Source organism: Rana temporaria, chromosome 11 (genome assembly GCF_905171775.1).
Source record: "Rana temporaria chromosome 11, aRanTem1.1, whole genome shotgun sequence".
Classification (NCBI taxonomy): Eukaryota; Metazoa; Chordata; class Amphibia; order Anura; family Ranidae; genus Rana; species Rana temporaria.
The window spans coordinates 147,019,299-147,037,514 of NC_053499.1; the positions used below are offsets into that span (position 1 = coordinate 147,019,299).

The 18,216-nt window shown below is 42.6% G+C and overlaps 1 protein-coding gene across 1 annotated transcript in view; it reads left to right on the forward strand.

Annotated features, from left to right (window-relative positions):
• LOC120917835 (meckelin-like) overlaps positions 1–14,141 on the forward strand; it is a 38,902-nt gene extending 24,761 nt beyond the window's left edge. Inside the window, exons 15-28 of the mRNA XM_040329397.1 lie at positions 549–605; positions 1,909–2,007; positions 2,500–2,598; positions 3,824–3,919; positions 3,995–4,094; positions 5,498–5,616; positions 6,848–6,988; positions 7,690–7,770; positions 8,682–8,798; positions 8,889–9,005; positions 11,260–11,364; positions 12,260–12,362; positions 12,886–13,028; positions 13,734–14,141. Of these exons, the coding sequence (XP_040185331.1) occupies positions 549–605; positions 1,909–2,007; positions 2,500–2,598; positions 3,824–3,919; positions 3,995–4,094; positions 5,498–5,616; positions 6,848–6,988; positions 7,690–7,770; positions 8,682–8,798; positions 8,889–9,005; positions 11,260–11,364; positions 12,260–12,362; positions 12,886–13,028; positions 13,734–13,814 (1,458 nt within the window). The 3' untranslated portion in view covers positions 13,815–14,141. The remainder of the gene's footprint in view (positions 1–548; positions 606–1,908; positions 2,008–2,499; positions 2,599–3,823; positions 3,920–3,994; positions 4,095–5,497; positions 5,617–6,847; positions 6,989–7,689; positions 7,771–8,681; positions 8,799–8,888; positions 9,006–11,259; positions 11,365–12,259; positions 12,363–12,885; positions 13,029–13,733) is intronic.
• Positions 14,142–18,216: the final 4,075 nt, after the last annotated feature.

The following is an 18,216-nucleotide window of genomic DNA, read 5'->3' on the forward strand; positions in this document are numbered from 1 at the left end:
CCCCTGAAAGGTGCCAAATGTGACACCGGAGGGGGGGGGAGGAATCCAAAAGGCGGAAGTTCCATTTTTGGGTGGAACTCCACTTTAAGGAGTCAGCAGCTTTGTCTCACCTGCTTTAATTCCAATAATGAACGAGACTCCACCATGTTATGTGACCCCCAGGCTACAGACATCCCCAGAAAGCATTGGGTCATCTGTTTCAACATATGTTGATAGGATCATTTAAATACTGGGGTTTTGGTCCCCGCAATTAATAAGTACGTTTTCGGTGGAACACGGCTGTGACTTCAGTTGTATTATATGTGATTTTATGAATTTTTTATGAATTTCTTTGTAATAAAATGGCAATTTTTTTTTTAAATATGTTGTATTAATATCTTGGCACCTGAAAAATCAATCTCTCCTGTCTTCTATGTTATTGTATATTATTGGGATGTAGCTCCATAAGCAACCCTTACATCCATATTTCCGAGGATTTGGTGATTGTATATCGCACATACACATTGCCCAATTTTACAAATTCTATTTTTTTCCTTTCTTCTTCTCAGGTTTCATTTGCTGTCACATATACGCAGAGCCAGGGGACATATAAAAGAGACACGGATGTAAGTGACCTCCGTCCACAGTGTCCCTACAGACTGACGTTTCAGCTACTGAAATTTACTTGGGGGTTCTATTAATCATAATGAAAAATAAAATGACAGCCATTCATTTTTGAATGTTAAAGACCCTCAAAAGCCCCCCAGGAAATGTCTGTTTGACCTAGAGGGGTTAGGAGGGTTGGGGATATAGGGTAAGAGTTAGGAGGACTCGGGGGGGATACAGGGTGAGGGTTAAGAATACATAGTTAGGGGTTGAGGATACAAGGTCAGGATGGTTAGGAACACAGAGCTACGGTTAGAAGGGATAGAAGGATTAGGGAAACATAGATAGGATTAGGAGGGTCAGGAATTCAGGTTGAGGGTTTGTAGACTTGGGGTATAGAGTGAGAGGGGGTACAGGGGGAGAATTGGGGATACAAGGTTAGGATGGTTCGGTTTGGGATACAGAGATAGGGTTAGGATTGGGGGTACAAGGTGAGGGTTAGCAGTGGGGGTACAGGGGGAGAATTGGGGATACAAGGTTAGGATGGTTAGGTTTGGGATACAGAGTTAGGGTTGGGGTACAGGGGGGAGGGTTTGGGTTGGAGGTACGGGGGGGGGGTAGGGATACAAGGTTAGGATGGTTAGGTTTGGGATACAGTGTTAGGGTTAGCATTGGGGGTACAGGGGGAGGGTTTGGGTTGGAGGTTCTGGGGGGGGTTAGGGATACAAGGTTAGGATGGTTAGGTTTGGGATACAGAGTTAGGGTTGGGGGTACAGGGGGGAGGGTTTGGGTTGGAGGTACGGGGGGGGGGGGGAGGGATACAAGGTTAGGATGGTTAGGTTTGGGATACAGTGTTAGGGTTAGCATTGGGGGTACAGGGGGAGGGTTAGAATTGGGGACACAGGGGGAGGGTTAGGGATACAACTTTAGGATCTTTAGGTTTGTGATACAAAGTTACGGTTAGGATTGGGGGTACGGGGGGGGGTTAGGGATACATGGTTAGGATGGTTATGTTTTGGATACAGAGTCAGGCTTGGGGGTACAGGGTGAGGGTTTGGGTTGGAGGTACTGGGGGGGGGGGACCACTGAAATAATTTGCACAAGAGCCTGTGCAGCAATAGAGAACCCATAGATGACTCATTTTTTTTTTCTTCCAATGTTTAGTATTAGATATTGTTTATTATTATTTTGTATTCTTGTAAATGTTAAGCTTTTTAGAGAGCTCAGTAGCTCAAGCTGCAATTTCCACACACGAGTGAATGAGACCTATTTTTAAAAACTTGACCCGTTTTCCAGTCATTTCATCCTTGCCGTATTCTGCAGATTGCGCTCGGAGTCCTGGGCTCACTTGCTGCGGTTGTAGCCATCTTGGAGACCACTAGTTGGCTGCGGAGATCGGGTCAGCAGAATATTGGAATAATGGTGAGTCGCTGTGTTGATTGGCTGGTGGATGAACTTGTCCATGAAGTCACAAATCTCCTTATACTGATCTCATGAATATCACTCTGGCACTCATCATTTTCCTACATGACTATGATGATAATAATGGCGTCTTCCGAGAGTTCTGAGCCCTGCTGATTGGTCAAGAAGCTGGATTATGAGCTCATCATTCTGCCCTTCAAGATGCCAGCACTGTGCAATGTGGCAGAGGTTGGTTGGTGGTCGCTCTCCTTCTTCCATTCTGAGCCCTGCTGCACAGGAGATCACAGCAAACTGATCTTACATGTTTTTTTTTTTAAATGTCGATCATAAGCAACGCGCAGATTACACAAAACACGTTTACTCATTTCAGCTGTGGGGAATCTTCTTACATTCATACAGAATTTTTTTTATAGACAGATCTTTATTTTTGATTCAATTTAGCCAAAGTTGCCCATGTTTCTTTTAGTGGAATTCTTCTTCTTTCTTTTTCAGGTAATAGTTAAGTTTTTGGCGTTCTCCTGTGGAGCTTTGGCAAATACATTTTTCCTTATTGTCTACGGAACTTCAGTCTACTGGCTAATCGCATTTAAGGTATAGTTCCCAGTCACACCAGTCTCTGCACCAGAGGAGCTTACACTCTAATGTCCCCCCCACAGTCACACACTGGGGTAGATTCATGTACCTGCGCTTCTTCTTACGGCGGCGCAGCGTATCGTATTTACGCTACGCCGCCGTAACTTACAGGAGCAAGTGCAGTATTCACAAAGCACTTGCTCCGTAAGTTGCGGCGGCGTAGCGTAAATGGGGCCGGCGTAAGCGCGCGTAATTCAAATGTGGAAGGGGGGGCGCGTTTTATGTAAATCTATGATGACCTGACGTGATTGACGTTTTGTACGGACGGCGCATGCGCCGTCCGTGTACTTATCCCAGTGTGCATTGCTCCCAAGTATGGCGCAACAACGTATTGGTTTCGACGTGAACGTAAATTACGTCCAGCCCTATTCGCGAGCGACTTGCGTAAAAAATTCAAATTTCAAAGCAGGAACGACGTCCATACTTAACATTAGCTGCGCCTCCTAATAGCAGGAGCAACCTTACGCAGAAAAAGCCTAACGCAAACGACGTAAAAAACCACCGCCGGGCGCACAAATTTTTCACTCACTCACGTACGTTCGTGAATCGACGTAACTAGGTAATTTGCATATTCTACGCCGAAAACAATGGAAGCGCCCCTAGCGGCCAACGTAATATTGCACACAATTATACGCCGCCGCATTCAACTTACGTCGGCGGAGGAAGCCTATTTTAGCGTATCTGCCTTTGAGAATCGGCGTAACGATACGCCGGCGCAGATTTCAAATTACGGCGGCGTAAAAGCTACATAAATCTGCCCCACTGTTATTATTATTATTACTACACATTTAAACAGCTCTGATATATGCAGTGCTGTACAGAGAGCACCGAGCCGGTCACATTTGTCTCTGCACCAGAGAAGCTTACACTCTAATCTCCCACTACAGTCACATACTATTATGATACATTTATATAGCTCTGACATATACCGCAGTGCTGTACAGAAAACACTGAGCCAATCACAACAGTCTACGAACCAGAAGAGCTTACAGTCACACTCTATTATAATACATTTATATATATATATCTCCGACATATACCATGGTGCTGTACACTGCAACACTGAGCCAGCCACAGCAGTTTCTGCACCAGAGGAGCTTACACTCTAATGTCTCCCCACAGTAACACACTACAGAGTGTTTTTACTATAAATTTCTCACCATCTCCCACTGTTCTCCATCAGGGTCAGACAACGACAGTGACGGTCACCCTTCCTCCCTCCGGTGGGCAGGTCGAGACTGACTTTATCATCTATATGTCCCTGGCGTTTGCCCTAAAGGTAAAAATATCTGATATTGGCCGGGGAGTCTGGGCTCAGTTTGGAATTGGATTTCTCATACTCTCTTGTACGCAGGTGCTGGAATTGCTCCATCTGCTGGTCACTCAGCTAACTTCCAACATATTCCTGATTGACTGGGAGAGATCAAAGGACAGATCAACCTCCAATTCACAAGGTACAGTGCAAAAGAAAAGGAAAATTGCTTCCTAAAGATGGGGTGCCCCCAAAAAAATACAGTGTCCCTTTACAACGCTGGAAGGATTAAAATCTTTTAATGAATCATTTTTGTACATGGTGAAGTCATGATTGCAAATTGGGTCATAATCTCAAGTTTTTTCCCCCCGTCTGTATTAGTTTGCTGTATGTAGACGAATAAAGAGTGAGACCGTGCAAAACAGAAATATATTTTGGTCAATGCAGTTTTGTAGACGAGGAGGTTGAAGGAAAATGAAATTACAAATTTATCATTTTAGCTGATGTTTATAGAATTCTAATTAATTATGATCAATTAATAAATAAATAAAAAAAATATATATATAATTTTTTTTTTTATTATATAATATTATATATATATATATATATATATATATATATATATATATATATATATAGTATACATTTTATTACATTATAATAATATTTAATATAATACAGTAATAGATATCATATTAGAAATATATATATATATATAATTTTTTTTCTACTACTGTATAGTACATTGAAATTATATGTGTGTGTGTGTGTGTGTATGTATGTATATATATATATATATATATATATATATATATATATATATATATATATACAGACACACATGTAAATGTTAGATATCAATACATTTTATTATTTAAAAAATAATACTAATAAAATGTAGAATAACAATTTTCTTCAAAGTTTCAAAAAAATTTACTCCAAAAAATTAAAGGTAGAGTTGGCATGCTGAGACTTGTGCTTTGTCCACAGTTGTGTTGGGTAGGTAGGTATGGATTTATAAAGATGGCCCCTTTCATTAAAGCGGAGTTCCGGCCACAATTTCACTTTTTAAATATAAATACCCCTGTAATACACAAGCTTAATGTATTCTAGTAAAGTTAGTCTGTAAACTAAGGTCTGTTTTGTTAGGTTGTTACAGCATTTAGACACTTTATAAAATAGAAATTGACTGGGGCCATCTTAAGTGTGGGCATCATGAAGCCAGACTGTATGACTTCCTGGATTTCAGCCTTGCAGATCTTGCACATGCTCAGTGCTGCACAAGCAGTGTAATAGGTTTCAGATCAGGTTTCAGCACCTGTACTGTCCAAGTCACATGATTATTGGAGACTGGGGAGTGCACAGACTCCTGGAAAGTTACACCCACTACATTCCCAGGAGTCTGTGCGGTGTAGGTTAGGAAGCTTAAGCACCTAGGTGCAGGAAGAGGGAAGATTAACTATTCTGCCTAGCAACAACACTTTGAAGGCATCTAAAAAAAAAAAAAAAATTCTTAAAGGACAAATGACATTTTTTTAAAACTACTGATGTAATGTTATATTTATGGGTGGAACTCCACTTTAATCTCAGAGTTTTGCCTTCCAGGGAGATCGAATGTGAGTATATGGAGGACCGTCCTGGTGGCCAATGAATGGAATGAGATCCAGACTTGCCGGAAACTAAGCCCAATGTTCCAGCTCTTCATGGTTCTGCTTCTCCTAGAGGTGACATTTAAAGTGGATCTCTGCCTTTTAGAAAAAAAAAGGGGGGTTTCATCACTTGCCTATACCTGCACACTATACCTACATTATTATTATTATTCATGCCTTTACATCTTTTCAAGCGTTTCTGTGCTGTTATGTGTCAAATCATGTACTGTGAACCAGTAAGCAGTTGGTAAAAAACTACTTGTTGCTACTTATTAAACTTTTAAGAACTCCCTCCTATTGGTTCTTGTATTGTTTGTAATATGATTATATGATATGATAGAGTCATCGCCATCTAGTGGTCATGATCTGGTATTTAAGAAGAAAAAAAAATACTACATTATGGCCAATAGAAGGAGCTGATTATCATAGGAGATAATCATATTACAAAGAATATGGGAATTGTTTTTTGTGCTTGTGTGAATGTTTAAGAAATTAGGGCCAGATTCACAAAAGAGATACGCCGTCGTATCTTTGTTTCTAACTATGCGGCTGATTCATAGAATCAGTTACGCATAGCTAGCCCTAAGATCCGACAGGTGTAATGGACTTACACTGTCGGATCTTAGGATGCAGTACCGCGGCCGCCGCTGGGGGGAGTTCTCGTCGTAAACCAGCGTCGGGTATGCAAATTAGGAGTTACGGAGATCCACAAAGCTTTCTCCCTTCGTTAAGTCGCCGTAAGTGTTAGTTTGCCCTTCGCAAAGATAGGGTACCTTTTACAAAGTGTAAAGTTAGTACACCATGTAAAAGTGTACCCGTCTTTCCCGCGTCGCTGTCAATTTTTTTTGTCAAACTCTTTTTTTCCCGACGCAACTTTTTTTTACCCGTCGCGATTCACAAAACCTCGACGCATCGTAATTTCGCGCAAAGCACGTCGGGAAATTTGCGTCGGGAGCATGCGTAGTACGTCCGGTGCGCCTAATTTAAATGGGACTCGCCCCATTTGAATTGGCCCGCCTTGCGCCGGACTGATTTAGGATACACCGCCGCAAATTTCCAGGTAAGTGCTTGTGGATCGGGCACTAACTTGGGCAATTTGCGGCGGTGTAACTTAAATCGTTTAGGTTACGTTGCGCCCGGGCTATGTGAATCTGGCCCTTAGTGTCTGCAGGCTCAGAATCTGATCTTTTCATGTGCGTTGATTATTTATTTATTTATTTATTTATTTATTTATATTTCTAAAGCTATAAATACATTTGTATATAGCGCCTCGGTTTAATGTCCTGCCCAAATCTTCTCCTTACAGGTTGTTGGTCTTAAAAACATCACAGCCAAGGACCTGAACTTGGATTTGAACCCTTCTGTTGGGTCTTACCAGGCCCCCTGGAGCATCATCCTGAGATTCGGAATCGCGGCCTCCATGTGGCTGGCTGTTGGCCTGGTACAGGTGAGGGAAAGGTGCACTTGGGGGGTAATACCCATAATTCTTTGCTGGTGGACATTGTTAACACTAGGGGGGGCGGTGGATGATAGTGTGTGTGTGTGCGTGTGTGTGTCGTCGTCTATTCCGTTGACGAAAATATTTAGTCCTCGGGGAACCATGGGTGTGCGAATCTCAATGCTCATGCCCCGTACACACGGCCGGTTTTCCCAACGGAATTCCTCTCAAGCCTGCCTTGCATACACACGGTCACACAAAAGTCTGGTGAACTTTGAAAAGCATACAGACGAACAATTTTCCCGCTAGGATTTTTTCCTGATGGGGAGAAAAGAGATCCTGCTCTTTTTTTTTTTTTCCGGCAGGATTCCCGATGAAAAGCTCTCATCGCAGTTTTTCCAACGGGAAAACCGGTCGTCTGTACAAGGCATAACTGGTTTTAAGGCAACTCCTGCTGTGCTGCCCTTACCATTCTGTCCTGGTGACAACTGCTCTCCCCATTTCCTGTACAGTTGTCACAGGGACCCGGAAAAGGGAGGAAATCTACCCAATGGGGTCACAGAATACATTTCAGAATATGTAACTGTTCTCCATCATAGGGAGATTCAGCAGACATAAGGCGCCCTCATAATGAAATGTTTTTATCTGGAGCCGTAGTAAAGGATCTCACCGTGTAAGTGCTATAGACGTTATTTCACTTTATTTTACAGGTTCTCTTCTTCATTTTCATCTATGAACGCTTTGTTGAAGACAAAATTAAACAGTTTACCGACCTCTGTTCTCTCAGCAACGTGAGTGTTTTATATGTCCAATCACAGTGAAATATTATCCTATATAATATATGGTATGTTTTGAGAGCGGTGATGTCACTCCTGTATAATATATCTTATGAATGAATGAATGAAAAACTTATATAGCGCGGCACATGCGAACTGAATCGCCTCTGGGCGAGAGGTGATGTCACTCCTGTATACTATAACTTATATCTGGAGAGCGGTGATGTCACTCCTCTATAATATAACTTATATCTGGAGAGCGGTGATGTCACTCCTGTATACTATAACTTATATCTGGAGAGCGGTGATGTCACTCCTCTATAATATAACTTATATCTGGAGAGCGGTGATGTCACTCCTGTATACTATAACTTATATCTGGAGAGCGGTGATGTCACTCCTCTATAATATATCTTATATCTGGAGAGCGGTGATGTCACTCCTGTATAATATATCTTATATCTGGAGAGCGGTGATGTCACTCCTCTATAATATAACTTATATCTGGAGAGCGGTGATGTCACTCCTGTATAATATAACTTATATCTGGAGAGCGGTGATGTCACTCCTGTATAATATATCTTATATCTGGAGAGCGGTGATGTCACTCCTCTATAATATAACTTATATCTGGAGAGCGGTGATGTCACTCCTGTATAATATAACTTATATCTGGAGAGCGGTGATGTCACTCCTGTATAATATATCTTATATCTGGAGAGCGGTGATGTCTTGTATCATATAATTTTACAAAAGGTAAAACCTGACAAAGATTTTAAGTCCTCTCCATTCTGTCCAAACTGAAAAATATATCTTTGTCCAAAGTTGGGCTTTACTATGAAGTCATTCCCGTCCTTTGCTCGCTCCTTGTGTTGGGTGTCGGATCTTCTCATATATGGCTGTGATGAAGAGGAATGTTCTTGCAGGTCTCGGTTCTGGTTCTGACCCACAAGTGTTATGGATATTATATACACGGCCGATCAGTACACGGGCAAGCAGATGTCAGCATGGAGATGATGATGGACAATCTGAGGAAGGAGGAAGTGAGTGATGCTTTGGATCACATTTAGATATTTTTGTTTTCTTGATCTCTGATAGGACAAAAAAAATAAATGTAAATGCTTTTTGCGCAGGAAAACTTGTGTCCACTGAGGGGCCTGGAGCCGGGGTCCGACATCCAGACCTTCGAGGTGGTGCTGAGCGATCGTACACGGGAACAATATGACAAGATAATGCAGCCGCTTAGGGAGGTATGTCGTCCTCGCCCACGTTGTTTGGATTTAGCGGGTTAAGAATTGATCACCGAGCGGCACTAAGCCAAAAACACTGTCTGGTTTGTAGGAAAGAAAACGTTGTAATTGCAGAAAATACTGGAAAGTAATAGTTTATCTGGAATAAATGTAACGCCTTCAATTCTGGTCCTGGGGAAGACATTCTCCCGTGCACCACTGACTTCCTGTCCAGGAATCCATTAGGGGTTCATTTATTCCATATCCGATAGGCTGCGTTGGTCTGCAGAGGTCAATGCAGGACGCCTCGAAAATAATTGTGTGCAATTTTATACAACACAACACACAGAACTGCATGTCACCGCAGCACCTCGCAACACAGACATAGAGCTGAATGAAATGTCATTTGGTGACACTTCAATAAAGTTAGAAAATAACCTACAGTGACACTATAGTGACCCCCCCAGTGAGAATGGGAGAAATGTAGAGCTTATTAATAAACATATTAGGCTTACTGGTCCTCTCATTGGTATGGACATTATTTTATACCATATTATAGATATTTTTGTATGTGACTGTTCCTCTCCTCTGCCTTTCCTACCCCACTCTACTCTTCCTCTCTTATTCTCCTCTCCCTCTCTTTTTTTTTTTTTTTTTTCTCTCCTCCCCCGTTTCCTGCTCTCTTTTCTCTTTCTTGCTCTCCTTATCTTTTCTGCCCCACTCTACTTTTCCTCTGTTAATCTCCTCTCCCTCTGGTATTCTCCCCTCCCTCTGGTATTCTCCTCTCCCTCTGTTATTCTCCTTTCCCTCTGTTATTCTCCTCTCCTTCTGTTATTCTCCTCTCCCTCTGTTATTCTCCTCTCCTTCTGTTATTCTCCCCTCCCTCTGGTATTCTCCTCTCCCTCTGTTATTCTCCTTTCCCTCTGTTATTCTCCTCTCCTTCTGTTATTCTCCTCTCCCTCTGTTATTCTCCTCTCCTTCTGTTATTCTCCTCTCCCTCTGTTATTCTCCTCTCCCTCTGTTATTCCCCCCTCCCTCTGTTATTCTCCTCTCCCTCTGTTATTCTCCTCTCCCTCTGTTATTCCCCCCTCCCTCTGTTATTCTCCTCTCCCTCTGTTATTCTCCTCTCCCTCTGTTATTCTCCTCTCCCTCTGTTATTCTCCTTTCCCTCTGTTATTCTCCTCTCCTTCTGTTATTCTCCTCTCCCTCTGTTATTCTCCTCTCCCTCTGTTATTCTCCTCTCCCTCTGTTATTCCCCCCTCCCTCTGTTATTCTCCTCTCCCTCTGTTATTCTCCTCTCCCTCTGTTATTCTCCTCTCCCTCTGTTATTCTCCTCTCCCTCTGTTATTCTCCTCTCCCTCTGTTATTCTCCTCTCCCTCTGTTATTCTCCTCTCCCTCTGTTATTCTCCTCTCCCTCTGTTATTCCCCCCTCCCTCTGTTATTCTCCTCTCCCTCTGTTATTCTCCCCTCCCTCTGTTATTCTCCTCTCCCTCTGTTATTCTCCTCTCCCTCTGTTATTCTCCTCTCCCTCCGTTATTCTCCTCTCCCTCCGTTATTCTCCTCTCCCTCCGTTATTCTCCTCTCCCTCCGTTATTCTCCTCTCCCTCCGTTATTCTCCTCTCCCTCTGTTATTCTCCCCTCCCTCTGTTATTCTCCTCTCGCTCCGTTATTCTCCTCTCGCTCCGTTATTCTCCTCTCGCTCCGTTATTCTCCTCTCCCTCTGTTATTCCCCCCTCCCTCTGTTATTCTCCTCTCCCTCTGTTATTCTCCTCTCCCTCTGTTATTCCCCCCTCCCTCTGTTATTCTCCTCTCCCTCTGTTATTCTCCTCTCCCTCTGTTATTCTCCTCTCCCTCCGTTATTCTCCTCTCCCTCTGTTATTCTCCTCTCCCTCTGTTATTCTCCTCTCCCTCTGTTATTCTCCTCTCCCTCTGTTATTCTCCCCTCCCTCTGTTATTCTCCCCTCCCTCTGTTATTCTCTTCTCCCTCTCTTGCGCTCCTCTCCCTCTCTTACAATTATCCTCTGCCTTTCTTACTCTCCTCTCTGTTCTTATATTCCTCTCCTTTATTTTCCTACCTCACTCTTGGCTCCCTCTCTTACTTTTCTGTCCCCCCACTCTGCTCTCCTCTCTTCCTATTCTCCTCTCCCTTTCCCATCCTGCTTATACCCCACTCTCTCTTATACTACTCTCTCTCTTCTATTACACGTCTCTCTTCTATTACACGCCTCTCTTCTATTACACGCCTCTCTTCTATTACACGTCTCTCTTCTCCAGGCTCCCAGAGGCCAGAAAGCCGGGAATGAGAAGAACCCAATGTTACAGCAACGGATCAGAACCTACTACACCGTTAACCGCTTCCTTTCTGCCTTATTGGATCACGTATGTTCTACCACATAATGCTGACCACACACATTACGACCTGACCGGACAATTGTCTTTGATTTATCAGCAACTATGTATTGTGGATGGAATATTGGGCCAGATTCACAAAGGAGATACAACGGAGTATCTCTCAGAGTATCTATGCGACTGAATCATAGAATCAGTTACGCATAGATATCCCTAAGATCCGACAGGTGTAATAGTTTTACACTGTCGGATCTTAGGATGCAGTACCGCGGCCGCCGCTGGGGGGAGTTCGCGTCGTAAACCAGCGTCGGGTATGTAAATTAGGAGTTACGGCAAACCACGACGGATTTTCGCGTTCGCTACGTCGCCGCTAGTCTAGTTTCCCATCGCAAAGTTAGTCGTCGTTTTTGGTGCCTTAACTTTACACAGCAATCGTATTGCTGTATAAAGTATGGCCTTCGTTCCCGCGTCGTCAATCAGGACATGAGGCGGATCGGTTTGTCCAGGAGGAGAAGCCGAGGAAGCTGCGGAGGGACCGCACAGTGGATCAGTGATTGCGGGGACTGTGCTGTGGAACGGTGAGTGCGGACCTGGGGGGGGGGGGGGTTGTTTGCCAGCCCCCCACCAAAAGTTTAGCACTAGTCGCCACTAGATCTAACAGTAACCTATCTAACCCTGTAAAGAAGAAATCGGTGTACATACCTTTTTTGAAGCCGTTCCGACCCGATTCCACGCTGAGCTGTCAGTGACTTATAAATGTAAAAAAGTATACTATTCACACCAAACCTGTTATTGCTTCTTTTTAAATCCCCCTGAGTGCATACATGGAAAATAATTATGTAGCATGTTGGGGTGCAGAGTGACCTCAGATGTTTGGCTTTGTTCAGTGGTTGTCACTCCTCTGATTGATCTCTTTCTCCGGCAGGTCTATAAGGATTTGGATTATGTGGTGAAGAACAAGCTGCTCTTGGAGAACATTCTTGACCTTGAGTTCCAACAACCCATGGACAAGTCAATATTTTATAATGGTGAGCATCCCCCTTACAGTGTACCAGGTCGGCAGGGCCGCCATCATGAATTTTGGGGGCACTTACACAGCTTCAGGCATGGGCCCCCTGGAGCAGAGAACCCAGGGGGGGGGGGGGCGGGGGGTCTTTTGCCGCCATTTGAGAAGCGGTGGAGGGGGATGCCACGAATTGAGAAGCTGGGGGGGGGGGGGGTGCTGCCGCCGTGAATTAAGGTGCTGGTGAACAAAAAAAAGGGATGCCACCTGGGGACCACCAGGCCCCTTAGAGGTCGGGGAGGCTTTGGGTGCTGACGAAAAAAAAGGGGGATGCCATCCGGGCCCCTTAGAGGTCGGGGGGCTTTGGGTGCTGACGAAGAAAAAAAAATTAATGATAAAAAAAAGGTGGATGCCTGTACCCCCCTGATGGCTCTGTAGGTTGCTTCCCTCCTAACTAGTTAATATTAGCGATTACATTTTTAAACTGGCTCCTTGAATACAAGGATGAATTGCATTATATTACTGATCCATCTCTGCCTCTATTTCAGATGAACGCCATCATTTTAACCGCGCTCTCTTCTACGGCAACGAGCTGGTGCTGCTTCTCTTCGATACTCTTCTGTTCTGCATCATAGACCTGGGGACACAGAATTTTATCCTGGCCACAATCCTCACCTTTGTCATTCAGATGGTGAGAAGAACTAGTTACTTTAAATGTCTTCTAAGTCCTCTGGCAAGATACTGGACCAATGCTACATGTTTCCACATCTGTGCAAAATCTAAGGTGCATTGAAGGGTCAGTCCACCCAGAACTGAGATTGCAGGGTCTGTTGGAGGCAGGAAAGGGTAACCCTCTAAACTGTATCTTCTTTTGGGAACTTCATTGGTGGTGAGATCCCTGCCCTGAGTTCCTGGGTCTGTACACCCGCTGTGCCCATTAGGAGGGGTTACCACCATCCCTGTGCTGAGTTCCCAGGTCTGTACACCTGCTGTGCCCGTTATGAGGGGTTCCCATCATCCCTGTGCTGAGTTCCTGGGTCTGTAGACCTGCAGTGTCCATCATAAGGGGTTCCCACTATCCATGTTTTTTTTTTTTTTTTAAATGTCATTAGTTGATGAGGGGGAGGAGGAACCAAGGAAGGTAAAAAATTAAGCAGATTAACCTTCAGCTTTAAGCCCTGATAAAGGACCTTGGAACACACAAAACGTGTCGGCTTTTTAACAAGCATTACTGCAAATCAATGTTTCTTTTATCTGGTGTTGGAAATATGAATATGTTTATATAGTTGTGATGGGTAGAGATTTGGGGCTGTTATTGAATACAATGTTGCAGTTTGTGTTTTTGGTATTTGCTCTCACATTGTATAATAGATTATTTATTTCTCTGTTTTTGCAGTTTGTGCAAACTCTTCGCTCCCTGATCGGAAAGAAAAATCTGTCGGCTCAGACTCTGGTGGAAGAAAGTTTCCTCATCTGAGGATAAGATTCTCATAATAGTTCTGCAACAGTTAAAGTGTAACTTACCCCCCCCCCCCCATTTCTTCCCCACCCTTCCCATACACATACAAGGCCTAACGATCCCTCACTGGGTAGAACGGCTAATTCAAGAGCCTGCACCGGCCTAAAAGGACAGGACAAGCAGTGAACAGGGATTGCACACTCGTGGCCTTACAAATCTATTGTATCTATGTATTTAAACCATGTAAATATTGAATGTACACATTTCTTTGCATATTTGTAATTTTGTACGTTTTATATTTTTGTAAGTAATCTAAATAAATCAGAAATCTGTAAATTTGCCAAATTGTTGATCAATCATTTTTTCAGGAATTGCATTACATTTGTTTCATTTAACATTACATCTGGTGTGATAAGCAACTTATTATTTTTTATGATTAAATATAGTGCAGCAAATCTGCATGTACATTTATTCTGTGCAAAAATCAATGTTCCGTAGGCTACTCTCTCTTCTAAAGGAATATTCTTTTATTATGGGCAGCAGTAAAAATACAACATTATGACTACTAGATGTAAATGGGGAACATAGGAATAAAATATTCAAAAACATTTTGGGGCTCCTACATCCATCCCCCGGATGGTTTGATTTTAATTATTGATGTTACTTGTATTTTCCCCTTATTTTGGCACCCTTTAAAGTTCTGTTTTCTGTCTGAGGATCTCCCCTGTCCGGGGATGGATGTGACATTTTTTTTGAATATTATATTTTGGGATGATGCCTTTTATTGGGCGAGTTTTTTTTTATAAGCTCAATCTACATTTTTAGATTATGTGCATAGGAATAAAATACTGCATTTTGGCCACTAGATGTAGCCGAGAAGCATTTAAATAAAATACTGCATTATGGCCACTAGATGGAGATGAGGAGCATAAGAATACACTATTTTATTATGGCCACTAGATGGAGATGAGGAGCATAGGAAATACACTATTTTATTATGGCCACTAGATGGAGATGAGGAGCATAGGAATACACTATTTAATTATGGTCACTAGATGTAGCCAAGAAGAATATGAATAAAATACCACATTATGGCTGCTAGATGCAAATGAGGAGCTTAGGAATACAATATTGCATTATGGCCACTAGATGGAGATGAGGAACAAAGGAATACTGCATTATGGCCTCCTAGATGTAGCCAAAAGGCATAGGAATAAAATACCATATAATGGCCACTAGATGAGGATGTGGAGCCTAAGAATAAAATTCTACAATATGGCCATTAGATGGAGATGAGCACAGTAATAAAATACTGTGTTATGGCCACTAGATGGTGATGAGGAACAAAGGAATAAAATACTGCACTATGGCCTCCCTAGATGTAGCCAAAAGGCATAGGAATAAAATACTGTATAATGGCTACTAGATGAGGATGTGGAGCCTAAGAATAAAATTCTACAATATGGCCACTAGATGGAGATGAGCACAGTCAAGAAATACTGTGTTATGGCCACTAGATGGTGACGAGGAGCAATGGAATAAAATACTTCAATATGGCCACTAGATGGAGATGAGGAGCATAGGAATACAATATTGTATTATGGCCAGTAGATGGAGATGAGGAGCATAGGAATACAATATTGTATTATGGCCAGTAGATTGAGATGAGGAGCTTGGGAATACAATATATTGCGTTATGGCCACTAGATGGAGTTGAGGAGCAAAGGAATAAAATACTGCATTATGGCCACTAGATGTAGCCAAGAGGCATAGGTATAAAATACCGTATAATGACCACTAGATGAGGATATGGAGCCTAAGAATAAAATTCTGAAGTATGGCAACTAGATGGAGGTGATGAGCATAGTAATAAAATACTGCATTATGGCCACTAGATGGCGATGAGGAGCAATATAAATAAATACAGCATAATGGCCACTAGATGGAGATGAGAAGTAATGGAATAAAATATTGCATTATGGCCACTAGATGTAGCTCAGAAGAATAGGAATAAAATGCTGTATAATGGCCACTAGATGGTGATGAGGAGCAATGGAATAAAATACTTCAATATGGCCACTAGATGGAGATGAGGAGCAATATAATTAAATACAGCATAATGGCCACTAGATGGAGATGAGGAGCAAAAGAAAATACTTCAATATGGCCACTAGATGGAGTTGAGTCGCATAGGAAATACATAGGTCTTTGTAACACGAGATATAACATAGTGATTCTATGTAACCAATGGTGAATCAATCACTCTCATTTAAAACACATGGACCGGGAAGTCTCACCTACAGTGAATGTTTGGTGAATGTCATGTATTGCTTTATACATATGCAGCTAAGGAGTAAAAAAAAAAAGTGAATGCTGTTAGACATTTTCCTGTACTTGTCAAATGTTTGTTGTTTTTTTTGTTGACTTTAAAATGAAAAATATTATATTTGGCCACTAGATGTCACTAAGTATCACAGGAAAATCCTATAATGGTTATCGCCATCTATTGGCCAAATGTGATATTTTGTAGCAATTTAAAAAGGTTGGTCCAGCACAGGAAATAATATAGAAGGACTGCACATGCACTATCAGTGAGTGAACTGCTTTGCAATTTTTAATAAATACACCTCTATGGGGTTCAAATAAAAAAAAAAAAAAAGGATCTGAGTATTTGACTGGTTCACTATGGAACAGATTGCTTATCTAAAAGATCTGCCTGTGTGATGGATGACGTGTCAGATGAGATAAATGGACTATCGCAATAAACCACTGAGAAATGTTCCTTTAAAAAATACTTTTATTTACATACAGAGGCACACAAAGTTCGAAATATATAACAGTGCTATTACACCGAAAAATATGCGATTGTTTCATCATTACACAGAATCTGCATTTTTAAAGGGATATTCTAACTAAAATAAATATTCAGGAGTCTGAATTGGTTAAATCACCTAAAGTCTTATTTGTTTTCTCATTACCATCAAGTACTCGGTACCAGCATTTACTGTTAGGTTTCCTCACAGGTGTTCTTGTCTCTGCTCCTCCCACAATGATGATATTTCCCTTCTTTAGTGTCTCTGCCCCTCCCATAATGATGAATTTCTCTGCAGTAGTTTGTGTCTCTGCCCCTCCCACAATGGTGAGATTTCCCTGCAGTAGTTTGTGTCTCTGCCCCTCCCACAATGATGAGATTTCCCTTCTTTAGTGTCTCTGCCCCTCCCACAATGAAACGATTTCCCTTCTTTTGTGTCTCTGCCCCTCCCACAATAGTGAGATTTCCTGCAGTAGTTTGTTTTTGCCCCTCACACAATGATATTTCCCTGTGGTAGGTGTGTCTTTGCCCCTCCCACAATAGTGAGATTTCTTTGCAGTAGTTTGTGTCTCTGCCCCTCCCACAATTATGGGATTTCCCTGCAGTAGTTTGTGTCTCTGCCCCTCCCACAAGGCCCCAATGAAGGTGTCAGTGTCTCCCAGATGGCTTTGCAATGGTCTTAGCACTGGGGGGGCACTGCTGAGAACTCTGATGGCACTCTATAACCAGAATTAGAATAACATTTCCAGCAACCACAGACAACAGAAAACTTTGGGTGGAGTTGTGCTTTAATAACTGAGAAAATATACTCTTCTTTCTTGGTATGCATAATATTTAGACCCCTTTCACACTGAGGCAGTTTTCAGGCATTTGTAGTGGGACGGCGTGCTTGCGGGTCATGTGTTTTAATAAGTGCCCCTGATGAAAGGACTAAGATCCTGAAACGCGTCGGGTAAAACCTCTTTAACCACATAAAGACCGCCTCCTGCAGATATACGCTGGCAGAATGGCACGGCTGGGCACAAGCAGGTACCTGTACGTCCTCTTTAAGTGCCCAGCCGTGGGTCGCGGGGGCGCACATGCGACCCGGTCCGAAGCTCCGCGGCTGCGGGACCCGCGGACCCGATCGCCGCTGAAGTCCCACGATTGGTCCCCAGAGCTGAAGAATGGGGAGAGCCGTGTGTAAACACAGCTTCCCCGTTCTTCACGGTGGCGCTGTCATTAATCGTGTGTTCCCTGATATAAGGAAACACGATCAATGACGTCACACGTCCAGCCCCGCCCCTCTACATTTAGAAACACATATGAGGTCACACTTAACCCCGTCAGCGCCCCCTAGTGGTTAACTCCCAAACTGCAATTGTCATTTTCACAGTAAACAATGCATTGTTTGCTATGAAAATGACAATGGTCCTAAAAATGTATCAAAATTGTCCGAAGTGTCCGCCATAATGTCGCAGTCACGGAAAAAATCGCAGATCGCCGCCATTAGTAGTAAAAAAAAAATGCAATAAAACTATCCCCTATGTTTGTAAACGCTATAAATTTTGCGCTAACCAATTGATAAACGCTTATTGTGATTTTTTTTCTTACCAAAAATATGTAGAA